The sequence below is a fragment of the Pavona decussata genome, unplaced genomic scaffold, assembly GCF_977016875.1.
Source record: "Pavona decussata unplaced genomic scaffold, jaPavDecu1.1 SCAFFOLD_273, whole genome shotgun sequence".
NCBI lineage: Eukaryota > Metazoa > Cnidaria > Anthozoa > Scleractinia > Agariciidae > Pavona > Pavona decussata.
The window spans coordinates 1346113-1358894 of record NW_028145675.1 but is presented as its reverse complement, the minus strand read 5'-3'; the positions used below and the strand labels follow the sequence as shown (position 1 = coordinate 1358894).

The following is a 12782-nucleotide window of genomic DNA, read 5'->3' as shown; positions in this document are numbered from 1 at the left end:
AATCTAGTCAGACGAGAAGGGTTTTCAATTTAGTTTCGTAAAATCAGTAAAACGATTGCGTTGACCAATCACAAGGCAAATACATGCCACGCGCGCGAAAACTCGTACGAACGAGGCATGATTGGTTTTGGTTTTTACCCACGACTTTTACCCCCACCCACGACCCACGACCCACGACCCACGACAGATATTCATACTCGGTTTTGCTTGGTTGAGAAAATGGCCCGAATTTTGGTAAGTAATCACAGAGCGTACTAAAGCTAAACCAAGGCAAACGCGAAAGTACTGTCGACACAATTGAAAACCGCTCTATTCTGTAGACTGGCAAGTTTGATTAGTAGATTTACTACACGATATTAGAGGAAATTTTACTGGAAGCCATTTTAATAGAGGACTTCGTAGCGTGTTGAGAAAAATTGAAATGACAGTGGCCCTGTTCACAAGTATACATTTATCATTTGAACGAGGAGGCTTATAAAATGGAGTAGCCAAAATCATTATGTGCAAAACAATATTAAAACAGAAATCTGTTTCCCTCCTCAAAAGAAAAGAAAAGAAAAAATGATCGTAAAAAAATCCAAAATTTGAAACAAAAGGAGAAAAAATATAGACTTGTGAATTACAGATTTTTCCTGTATGCGGGCTCTGTCACCTCAATTTTCACGGTGATTACTTCCGGGTCATCTACATTCTGGATATCCACTTTTTCCCCTTCTTTCATTATCACCCTGAACGCCATGCCGTCTCTGAATAAAAGCTTCCGGCCGCCACTGGTCTTCACAATGAAACTGTTGAAAGAGATATTATTAAGCTCTTTTGTTTCTGAGTATTAAGGATGGTGCCTACAAATACAGAGGTATTTTTGCGCAGTTTATTACTATGCAGAAAAAAAGCAGATTTTAGCCAGGGCTATGGGAATCCTTTTTATGTGAAAAATAAGAAACAGTAATTCTTAGAGTGATAGAATACTAAGGAATGTATAGTACTGATCACTACGAAGCTTTATATCTCTGAAAAATGCATGGTTACGCCAATTTCTTTTTTTAAAACAACAAAGTCGATGATACGATAGCGCTTGTGCTTATCACTGCCCATACGTTCTGTGCATCCCTAGCACTCGGGTGTCCTATGGGTGGTGCCTACTAATACAGGGATATTTTTGCGCTGTTTAAAATTAAAACTATGCCGAGAAGGTAGATTTTAGCAAGTGCTCTTGGTATTTAATTGAATGCCATCTATTTTTTGGGAGTTATATAGAATATAGCCATAAAAGGTTTATTTTGAGGTGTTTTTTCTTGCAACTTATGGTGTGCCATATTTCTTCTAATATTTCCTTTTTAATAACTTAACGGCCAACAAGATAATTCCATGGCACAGTGGAGAAAAATCTGCGAGGTAAGACGGTTGTCCAATTAAAGCAAACTAACAAGCTGGTCCAGGGACAAAATGAAGTGTTAACAATTTCTCTATATTAGTTATATCTTTATTTATTTATTTATTTATTTATTTATTTATTTATTTATTTATTTATTTCAGTATCAGTACATTATGTGGACATTTTTGGCTCGAGGATGGTGTCAGGGGATGGAGTAATTATTATCATTATTATGGCAGTAAAAACTTACGTCAGGACAACCGCTATAGGTTCCAGGCCTTGAACGTAACATAAACTGATTTCTCTCCCGTCACATAAAAGTTGCCACCGCCTCTCAAATTTTGTAAAGATGGGAGACTTTACTTTGCCGTTCATCCCCGTAGGAATTTTCCACTGGAAAACGCATTTCTGGCTGGTTCGGATTGCTTTAACACCTAATAACCCCTACAATAAACGCAAATTGTTCATTATTTGTTTTGTAGCTTCGTCTGCGCAAAGTATGGTGTGTTTGTGTGTGAAATAGATTTTCATTAACTTGCTACAAAATTTCCACCTCTTATTTTACCATTACATATTCGCTACATTTCAGAATTATCAATACAGTCACTCACTCCCACAGACTTCCTCCCGGTAACACGGCCTATTGATTTTAAACTCTTGACTATCAAGCAAATCCGATAGTTAGCCCAAACCAACCTAAAATGTTTAGGAAAACACAAACAACAAAATACACAAAACAACCGTCCCGGGATTTCGTACTGGAATTTTAGTGCATTTGTTTTATTATCCGTGTCTCTGTTATTTGTTGGCGTCTCTTTTTTCCATTTTGTAAACGGTTTTTTTTTAACGCATGTTTTCGTTCTCGTCCAATTTTCGGGGCAACCATTCCACGAGCAATAAAATAATTTACAGACCTCATCATGCCATGAATTCAAAATTTTCCTGTAGAATTTAAACTTCGTTTTTGAATTAGGCTATGTAAGTCTTGTACATAGTTATTTTCCACTATGTTTTATCCCCATGAAACTCTGAGTAGCAATAAATGTCTTCGACCAAATAATCCAACTATGAAAATCTACATATTACCCTAGTTTATCTATTGAGCACGTTAATAGCTGATGAAGTCTTCAATTCATTATTTCATTATATGTAAATATACTATATATGTTTTCAGTTTCTCTCGCCTACCCTCTCCGCGTTCCACAGGATGCTTGATTTCTCGGCTTGTAAAAGTCGCAGATGTCTTTGCTGCTGGTCTTCGGTGTGCTTTTGCAAATCTTGTCGTCTTACATTGTGGCCGCAGCCAGCCACCTTGCACTCCTCAATCGTTTTCTTGCATGTCAAACAATGTGACGGCACTAGATATCTTGAGAGAGGGGATCATAAAATATTGTTCAATGTTAGTTTGTTTGTTTTAGCTTGTTATTATGAGAAAATACGAAATTGAAGACATCCTTAAAAAGGCTACTAATTCGTGTACACATTTTTTTTGTAAGAATCAGGAAGTCAAAATTACCAACTGATTTAGCAGAAAAGTCGCGTTCAAATAAATTGATAAGTTTCTTGAAAAGTTTTCCAGTAATGATCCACATTCTATAATAGATTTAATCGACGCTTAAGATTGTTATTTCGCATAGCCATATTTAGCAAAGATAACGAGTAGGACTATAATCAACTCTCTCTAGAACTGCGGTCACCACTATGAGGAAACAACTTCCTAAGCGTGGTTTTAGGCCGCCAATAAAACGTTAATTTAGCCATAACGTACAATTTTAATCAAATGTCCGACATTCGCACTTGCCGGAAAGGCGATTTTGTCTGCAGAGAAGGATCTGGTTGTAATGCAGGAACAACAATGGCCCGGTGAAACTATTAACTTGTTACTTTACTGGCCCGCGGTTTGCGGCTTTGTGTGATCCCCGCTAAGGTACTGTGATACAGTATAACTTATCGATCTTCTAAATGCCAAGGCTATATCATTTTAGAAACGCTGTTTTAGTTCAGCGCAACTGTAACGCAGAAACAAAAGATTAAGGCAAAATACAGAGAGATTTCTGTTACCGCCATACCTCTCTACCATTAGCTCACAGCCCAGGGGGCAAGGGACTTTGGTCATATTGCACATGGTTTCTTTGTGCAGCTCTTCTTCTTCGCGCTTCAACTTAAGCCCGCACTTGCACTTCACTTCTCCTTTGGGGCATGTTTCCTGGTGCCTTTCTTCCTCACTTCGTTTCATTGTATGCTTGCAAAGATCACACTCGATTTCAACCTCTGTACACTGTCGCACGTGGACGGCCACGTCATTTACGGCAACTTGTTCGCTGCATCCATTGCATTTAACTTTGATCTTTTCTAACAACTGTTCCGCGAAAATATTGCGGCAAAAACCAATCCTTTGCTGTCGGCACTTGTGGCAGGTTTTGTTCCCCTTTTTTTTAAGTTCCTCGGAGCAGTGACCACAAATTGAGTGGCCACATGGATTGGATGTTTGTGCGTTAACCATTGGATACGTACTGCAACGAACACAAGAAAATACTCTCAATCGGTTTTTGAATTGAAAAGGGAACTTCAGTTTTCTTGACTTACCAAACCTCGCAAGCAAAATCAGGAGGGAAATCGCTCAAATCAACGCTGTCGAAAACTCTTCGGGACATGATTACACTGGGACTGTTACATCAACAACGTAATGCGAAACTGAAAGAGGATTTGATTAGCTGTGATTAGTTGAACTGTGCTTTTCGCAAGTTAATGATGAACGCAGAGATGATCAAACCGGATGTTCTTTTCCAAGTACGACTCTTCAAAATTCCGCCGCTTTCAACATTGTAATGCGATTACAGTTTGTTGATATCAAAACGTAGTTCGGCAGTGAAAACATGGGTGATGTGCCATTTTTGATTGGCTCCTGGTAAAAGGAAAACTGCTCGAAAACTTGTTATTATTACGGTGTCTACTTTTACGCATCTCAGGTTTCCTTATGGATGGTGCCTTACAGTGATTTTTTTACGCGGTATTTATGCGGAGAAAAGAGAACTTAGTAACTGCTTTTAACATCGAAAAAGAAAATTAGGATCTGCTTTTCCCGCATATTCATAAGCCGCACAAAAAACCTTTTGTATTAGTAGGCATCGTCCTCAATATTAAAAACTAAGTTATTACTTAGCAATTAAGTAGTGATTTGATATACACGGGTACTACAAAAACGTGAACTTCGTTTTACTGCAAGTTTTGGGTCACAATAAATGTGTTAGTATTTCAGAATCAAATTAGACAAACCAAATTGTGTAATTAAATAGAAAAAAAAAAATTGCGTATCTTTCGAGACCTCAAAAATACCACTAAATTGCAGCACATAGACCGTTTTCAATAGACTCATACGGCTAACGCAATGTTTTACTCAATTCAAATCCCCCGGGGTTAAGATTATTTGTTTATTACATTTGCATTATAATGTAGCATTCACATTTCAACGATATGGAAATGCTTAGAACAACACATTTTATGCCCAAAGGATTTGAATTGGGTACAACATTGCGTTAGCCGAATGGACCCGAATGGGTATATTGAGCCTCAAAAGAATTTAATTCGCGTTTTTTTTTTTTTTGGTTTTTCTTCTTTTTTTTTTACTTCGCTCTGTGATTGGTAAGATAATTTGCGCAGTTGTCTCACTCGATCAGATAAAAAAATAACTTTGTCTTATGTGTTTTCTTTTGCTTAGCGCTCAAACTGATTGTACTTACTCGTTGTTTTTGATGCGGGCGGAAGGGGGTGTTGGGGGTATGGCCTAATATATATATATATATATATATATATATATATTGGTTTTGACTTTACAATCATACTAATTAATTTTAACTTAACGCGCGCATGGGTGATTTCACAAGTGTCGAGAATTTTTTAATGAGGCAAGTATGGAAAAAACAATTATAATGGCAATTAAACTTAAGGAAGATATTTTAACTGCTTCTGTCGCTACGGTACCAGCTCTGGTTATCATGTTTATCAATTCCTGAAGCCTTTTAGATGCGGACCGAAAAAACGAGATTAGTAAGACCCGGGGTATCCAATCGATGGAATCGATAATCGATGACAATCGATTGATCAATTGATACCAATTGATATCAATTAATCGGTTGATACTGATAATAGATGACCAATTGATGGCGAAGATTCGTGTGGTTATCGATTGGTATCGATTATCAATACCAATCGATAGGTAAATTGGTACCGATTGGATGCAGATTGACGGGACCGGAATCGACGCATAAAAAGCACAACTTTGTACGCAGTGATAATAAACACATTTCAATTTAATGTTAACAGGAAAACAATGCTCTCTTCTCTTTCTTTAACGTTAATGCCCCGTCCACAGGAATCCGGTCATTATTTAATTTTATTTTTTTTACAAATTCAAAAGTTTGTTCCATGGGCCAATCTATACACGTCAAAAAACGGAAAGTGGTTACATCGTGCCTTCACCGAAAAATTCTGGTAACAGAAGTTGTACTTTTGCAAACAATGAAATTACCAACAGCAGCGGCATGAGTTGCTGCAAAATAATGAAACTTAAAAAAGCAGCAATACCAAGCCTTATAATTTCGAGGCTAATCGTACTTAGAACAAGGATCACATACATACAAGCTAAAAAATCTATAAAGGCGCCAATCGCGTCTAAAAGAAATAAAATATGCAGCAAAAGATAAAAAAGACGTTCCTCTTTTTCATCATAGTAGTAAGCGATGAGCCATTTTAGTTTTGGTGTTTCCTAAAAATGGCGGATGATCGAACAGGTAGCGTGCGTGACGTCTGTTCAAAGTTGCTAAGCCAATTGATAGCAATCGATGAACGGTTTTTGCGTGGTTATCGATTGGTCATCGATTGGCCGATACCAATCGATACCAATTAACTAATTTTATCGATTGATATCGATTGATCGATTGAATTTCCGATTATCGGTTTCCAGTAACGTCACGAGGAGAGCTGTTCGCTTACATGCAAACTCGCGATCGTTAGCGACCAAAGGCTGAAACAATAGAAGCTGGTCACTAACCAGAGCGGTAAATCATCTTGAATTTTATTTCAAGATCTTTATCTGCCGACGAACATCATTAGGCAGTACTATATTTCTGTAAATGTGATCACGAAGAGTTTACTTTTATTTAAGACGTATCAGAATCTTTGAGTGGTCGCTTACGAAAGCTTTTGACTTTTTTTTTTTCAACCACACACGTTACAGTACTTACAATAACCTACTGTACTTACACTTTTACTCATAATACAATACTCACATTATATAGATAACAATATAACTTACGCGTAATTACTTACATTTCACTACAAACGTGATTTTTTTTTTTTTGAACTTATAATATACAAAAGCAGTACAGAAAAAATAAGATACACCCCTTAAAGTATATATCTACATTACATAATACAAAAAGAGTAAATTGCCTATGAGCTTTTGATTTACTAAGTTTAAGTGAAAATCCAAGCGGGGTCTCACAATGATGGTCGCTTACGAGAGTGTTAGCAAGAAGAGCTTACAATGTAATTTCTACCTGTAATGTAGTACAAGTAACGCGAACATTAACCGATTTCTTTGGTTTTTGGCGTCATAAAGGAAGCATGTTGAAATTTTAGGAAAGTATAAGTTATGTTCTTAAGCCAGTAAAAATACTTTTATTAACGAGTTGCCGTAATACGTATCAAAATCTTTAACTGGTCGGCTTACGAGGACTAAAAAACAAAGGAAAAGACGCGGTTGGTAATTTCAAAAAGTGGTCGCGGTCGCTTCGGCTTTCTTTTGATTAGCTATAGAGACAGCTTAACAGTGACAATTCGAACTGGGTTTTGCAATGGTGGTCATAACTACAGCTGGTCGTCGCCTACGAGAGTGGTCGCAAAGACAAAGATAAGGTTTCCCTTGCTTAATAACCTTCCCAGGTTTGTCTTCGCTTGAAGGAGAGGAACGTGGAATGACGAATTTCGGAGAATATTACTTGGGAATGACCAGGAGAATGGTAAATATTGACAGGATGATAGAACTTTTGTTAACAATTGCTATTCTAATATAAATATAACAAATGCAACGTTTATTTAGCCTACTTAAAAAATCCAAGGATGCCTCAGTGTGGCTAACTCGTGAATAAAGTGTACGTGTCGAAACATGGCTCATAGCTCATCCTCTCTTAGTCATACTGTTGAGAGAACCTATTACGGGGAATTAGCTGGGTTCACTTCAACAAAGATCCAATAGCTTCTTCAGTTGCTATTCTTTATTACTCTGACATAAGTTCAGCTTACTCTGCTCAACAATCACTTCTCTACTAAAACTAGATGGCTCGACAACCATCCGCTTAACGCAAACTAAATCTTACGCAAGCCTTCTGTGATTGGCTGCAAGAAACTTATTTGCATCCGTGCCTTTGATCTATTAACCAAGTCAAAGACATCTTTCTAGAGAAATATCATCATGAAACTTGAGTTGTCCAGTCAATACAAAACAGGGAGACCAATATAAAAATTACAAAGTTCGGACTTATACAATAAGGTTTCACAAAGATAATCTGAAAAACAGTAAAAGTTGAATGAAGGTGTTAGCCTTCTTCATCGAAAGTGATTGGTTAAAAGCTTCCATAAATTAAAGGGGGACGTGGTCAAAATAAATTTAAAGCTCGAATTATACATCCAGTACGTGGCTAATAGCAGAATTACAAAAATGGATATTTATCTTCACAATTACCCTAACACCATAGTATTTACTTTCGAAACTGACCCTAAAATAACCGATATTATTATTTACATATATTCCTCTTTAAAATGAACACCAACTACCATGAATTCGGTAAAAGAACCTCAGAAAATCTACCAAAATTGACTAAAAATAAGAACAGTAACAATTTCCTGGAATAAACCGTCGAAAGGTCAAGTTGAGGAAAAACTTATAAAAAGTAAAGGTAAACAAGATGTTATCTTTTGTAGGAAACTTAATTGAAAATATTTTTACGATCACAAGTGTTTCCGCGGAAACGTACAGCTGCTCATACCGAATTCATGACAGGAGAATTTATGCGTTAATCATACATTAAGAATAACTAAGTCGAACTACAAGGTATTATTTCTAGAGAGATGCATAACGAGTTAACTGGTCTTTTTCTGTGATATTCCCAAAACCGAAATATAATTTGTAATGAGTCCAAACACCAAATAAAATTCCTTTAACTATTTTAACCTCAAATAATTGCGCTGTAAATATTTGTCATCATTGGCAATTTTATCATCTAACAATACTATGGAAGATCTCTCACAAAGCCAAGTCTTTGCTTGCCGACTTTTGTTGCACACATTTTACTAGAAGACTTATGTGAGCCATGTTGGTAATTTAACTTGTTCAGCTTATGGCCTTTTTGCCTATTCCGGAGAACATACATGTGCCTATGAAGCTAGAGCTTCCTTGAGGGTATTATTGTTCACTGGCTGTAGTATTGGGCTTCCTGTTTCAATACAGTCGCTCATCCCCAGTTGTTATGTTTACGGTTGCAAAGGTAGTACGCCCAGTTAGGCTACGCATTGACAGTGAGGAAGCCTAAGAGCCAGTGAGGTCCAACAAGTTGCTCAGTTGCAGAGAAGGCTACATATCCACAGGCCTTGCGGAATTATAAACAAATTAATAAAAATGTGCTATTGCTATGGGATTTTTGCAATACGAGCTTCGTATAAAAACAGAGGAATAACATGCGTGCAAGTTTTGCTGTGTGCACAGGGAAGGTTTGTACACCCCCCCCCCCCCCCTCTGATTCTTGGTTCGAGGGAGGGCGGGAAATACTTCGATATTTGCGGTATATCGTTATGTGGTGCTGTGAGGGTAGAATGTTTTTGCAATTTAGTGTGGAATTTCCAAGGGAAGATTGACTAAACGTCTCGGGGTTTGAGTTATTTGTTTTAAAGTTCATTTCCGTATACTTTGCGTTTACTTTTGCGCGGGTATTTATAATGCTTGACGATAAGCTTGACTGTATGGCAACCGGGAGCTGTTGGTTTAGAAACTAACCGGCTTTTATCATAAATTGGTGGTGGAAAAATCATAAATAACTGTTACGAGAATTTTATTAGAGTATTCGGCAGAAAAAAAAACTCGAATAGGCCATTTTTTTTTCGGTTGGGTTGGCTACTCTACTACAAGTAAACGCTTCTCCAGTTGAGCGACCGTCCAGAAAGAGCCAATGGTATTGATGGTTAAATCACCTTGATCTACTTTGTGGAAAAGGTGTGGCCAAAAGTTTTGACGTTCTACAACAGGCACCCCCCCCCCCCCCAAAAAAAAAAAAAAAAAAAAAAAACACCCACAAACACACGTTTCCATTTTTCATTTTCTTTGGAAAGGGAGGAAAAACAGAACGTTCGAGATTTAAGTATTTCGTTTACTTTCATCACTTTTTGTTTACAAAATCGTATATATTGAAAACATACCAATTTTTTTAGAAAGCATTTTAACTCCCTGTTTTCCTATATGTTTTAGAACACATCGAAAACAAAAGAACCATTTTAATGTAGAGTGGGAAACACGCCAGTGGCTGAGGAAACCTGTACAGAAAAAAATGAAGGAACATGTCCTGTCAGTGTTCTCCCGATACAAACCTTCCCTATATATCTACTCAATTTTACATGCTCGTAAAATGACGTTTTAATCACTAAGCGTTCATGATGTGTAGAATTCAGAATAACAATTATGCACTGTCCCCTAAAAACTCTTCAAACTCGCAATAAATACGGAATACAATATTCGAATTATTGACAAGAAAGTTTGTTTGTACACCTCGGACTTAAGATGTGAAACGACCCTAAGCCGGAAAGAATGACCTCCGAGTCCCAGTCTCTGAAACAGATGTCAAACTTCACTTAAATGAGGGCTTACAAATGATCTGTTAGGCCTTACACAGTTATCCGTGATGTCTTTTTTGTAAATACATATATATCTACACTCTTCATAGAATGCCTTTGAACTACACAGTTGTAATTTTAATGCTCGCCCGATTAAGACAAAACAGTGGAACTTCTTGTGGGTAAATAAGGTATTATCGTCATCAATATCATATCATCTCTCTCCCTCACTTAACAACTGCCGCTTTCTTCGCAAAAGCCTCAATACACAAGTAAGCGGAAGTTCATATGACCACCATTGCGTAAATTTATAATATGCCTAGTTCGTTAGGTGTCTAAGAAAGTTAAGGGTCGCTTTAGTTTAAAATGGACGGGAAAAGCTGATGGCAGAAATCGTCGTGCATTCGAATTCGTATTCAAGGGTGATTCCTACTAACATAGAAGTCATTTGTGCATGGTTTATGAATATGCAGAGGAAAGCAGACCAAAATACAAAGCAATGTATGTTCTTTTTTCCTAAATGGAAGCCTAACTACCGTAGAATTCCGAAAGTAGCGTTAATTGTTAATCCTCCTATTGAAGTCCAAAAGTACCCCCCCCCCCCTCCTAAAAAAAAGTAACGGCCCACCCGAAAGTGGTGGCCATTCGAAAATGACAATTCCACCATGATAAAATGCCGTATTCCATTTGATGTAATGTTTCAAGTAATATAGTTTTGGACTCTATTATACCATCTTACAAATAAATTCTGTCCATTTCGATCGGTTTACAATGCGGTTGGAGTATTAAGCGTAACAAAAGTGACTGGAACAGAAACATTTGTGTCGTCTTTCTTACGGTGAAAATCACCAACAGGCTTGCGCCCTCGATCGTACTAATTACTGTTCAATCTATATCAACATTGCATTAAATAACATAGAACGACCTTCTGAATTTAAGGAAGTTACTGATGTGATTTGTTAAAGAAGTCCTACTGAAAACTATCATTTAAAAGCAGCAGTGTTAGCAGGGTCAAATGATACACAGTGGCTTACCCAGCGCAGGGGTCCAGGGGTTCCGGAACCCCCCCCCCCTCCCCCTCTTAATAAAACCAGCTTTTGCGCGCAGTCACAGAAAAGGAGGCTCCCAATGCAAAATTAACATTTTTGTTGAGTCTTTGCCGTACAAGATGGGACGAACCACATGAAGCATTTCAGTGAGGCTTTTCTTGGTATGTTACCTTCTATCGTCACTTGAGACACTTGAGGCCATCTCTCATGACCAACTGTTCAGTCCAAAACCAGTACAGCAGCTCTCCATGGAACTGGGATGGCGAAAGTAAAGCGAGTTAATGTTCGCAATTTGCCAGTTTCCACAATTGTTTGAGAAAGCTGCTAATCCTGAAAGGAAATTCGGCATCGAGCCTTGTATTTCAAGGAGAGTAGGCAGGCCAACAGGAGCACCGCAATAACGTGGAGGCCATAACGCCTAAAGATGTATTACGAGAAGGCCCTTGCGGTTTCCTCACTAGAGCACTTAGCTCAAGTACCCAGACGGACATTTGTTTCAGCCTTGAAAATGACAAAACACTGTCCTCTCTGCTCTGCCTCTGCTTTTTCCAAAGCTGGTCGTCTCTCAAGAACTCGATTAGCTGTAAGATGCACTTCAGTCTTATGCTGATGACCTCCCATCGCCTCAGGACGCAGACGTTGAACTCCTGACAACGTGGTTAAAGCTCTAGCTGAATGCAACACTCACAAGTTGTTACGTATCCTCTGCACCCTGCCAATAACCTCCGACCCTCTGCAGAATGCGAGCGATATTTTAGTACTCTACGCGCACGCCGAGTGAAGCCGGACTTACTTAGCCGGACTTACTTACGGGCAACATGTCTAGTAAACGAGAAACTTTTTTTTCTGTCATGAACATTCACTTTGAACAGGATATTGACGTTGATGCTGCCATGTAAATTTGACATGGGCATACCTTCTCAACCGCTTTATAATTGAACTACCTTTAGTGACTGATTTCGGACGAGTTGGAACTCCTACTTGCCGAATATTTGGGCCTTTTTTTTTCTTTGGTGTTACAGTTTGCTATGTTCACGAGGAGAGTTCACAACATGCATAAGTGGGTTGACGCCTTTAACAAGTTACAAACGTGTATTAACCATCCGAAAGTAGCGGCTACCCGATAGTAGCTGCCCCTTTGGCCAGCACTAATACGAAAGTAACGAGGGCCGTTACTTTCGAAATTGTACGGTATCTCTGAAAAAGCATGGTTCTCCCCGGTTACTTTTTTGGATACAAAGAGTAATTGCGTAATTCTGCTTTCTCTGTATGACCACGCCAAAAAGTCTCTGGATCATTAGGCATCCTCGTTACCAGAGGCTACGATTTTTTGGTCAGTGGTTGTCGCAGCCGTTGTGGGATATCGTGAAACTCATGCACGACCTTCATTAGTGCAGTCATTAGTGAAGTCCCTTTTTATTTTTGTTTTCTTTTTAGCACGCTATAGTGAATCAGAATGGTTATTAGTATTACACGTT

At 38.2% G+C, this 12782-nt stretch overlaps 1 protein-coding gene across 1 annotated transcript; it reads right to left on the bottom strand.

The window, feature by feature from the left end:
- Positions 1-230: 230 nt before the first annotated feature.
- Positions 231-12168, bottom strand: LOC146455529 (uncharacterized). Its single transcript, XM_085094273.1, has 5 exons — positions 11475-12168; positions 3445-3888; positions 2564-2741; positions 1626-1819; positions 231-788 (listed from the first exon to the last, which is right to left on the bottom strand). Exons 1-5 carry the CDS (start codon positions 11504-11506, stop codon positions 620-622), a joined length of 1017 nt encoding a protein of 338 aa, XP_084950399.1. The 5' UTR covers positions 11507-12168; the 3' UTR covers positions 231-619.
- Positions 12169-12782: the final 614 nt, after the last annotated feature.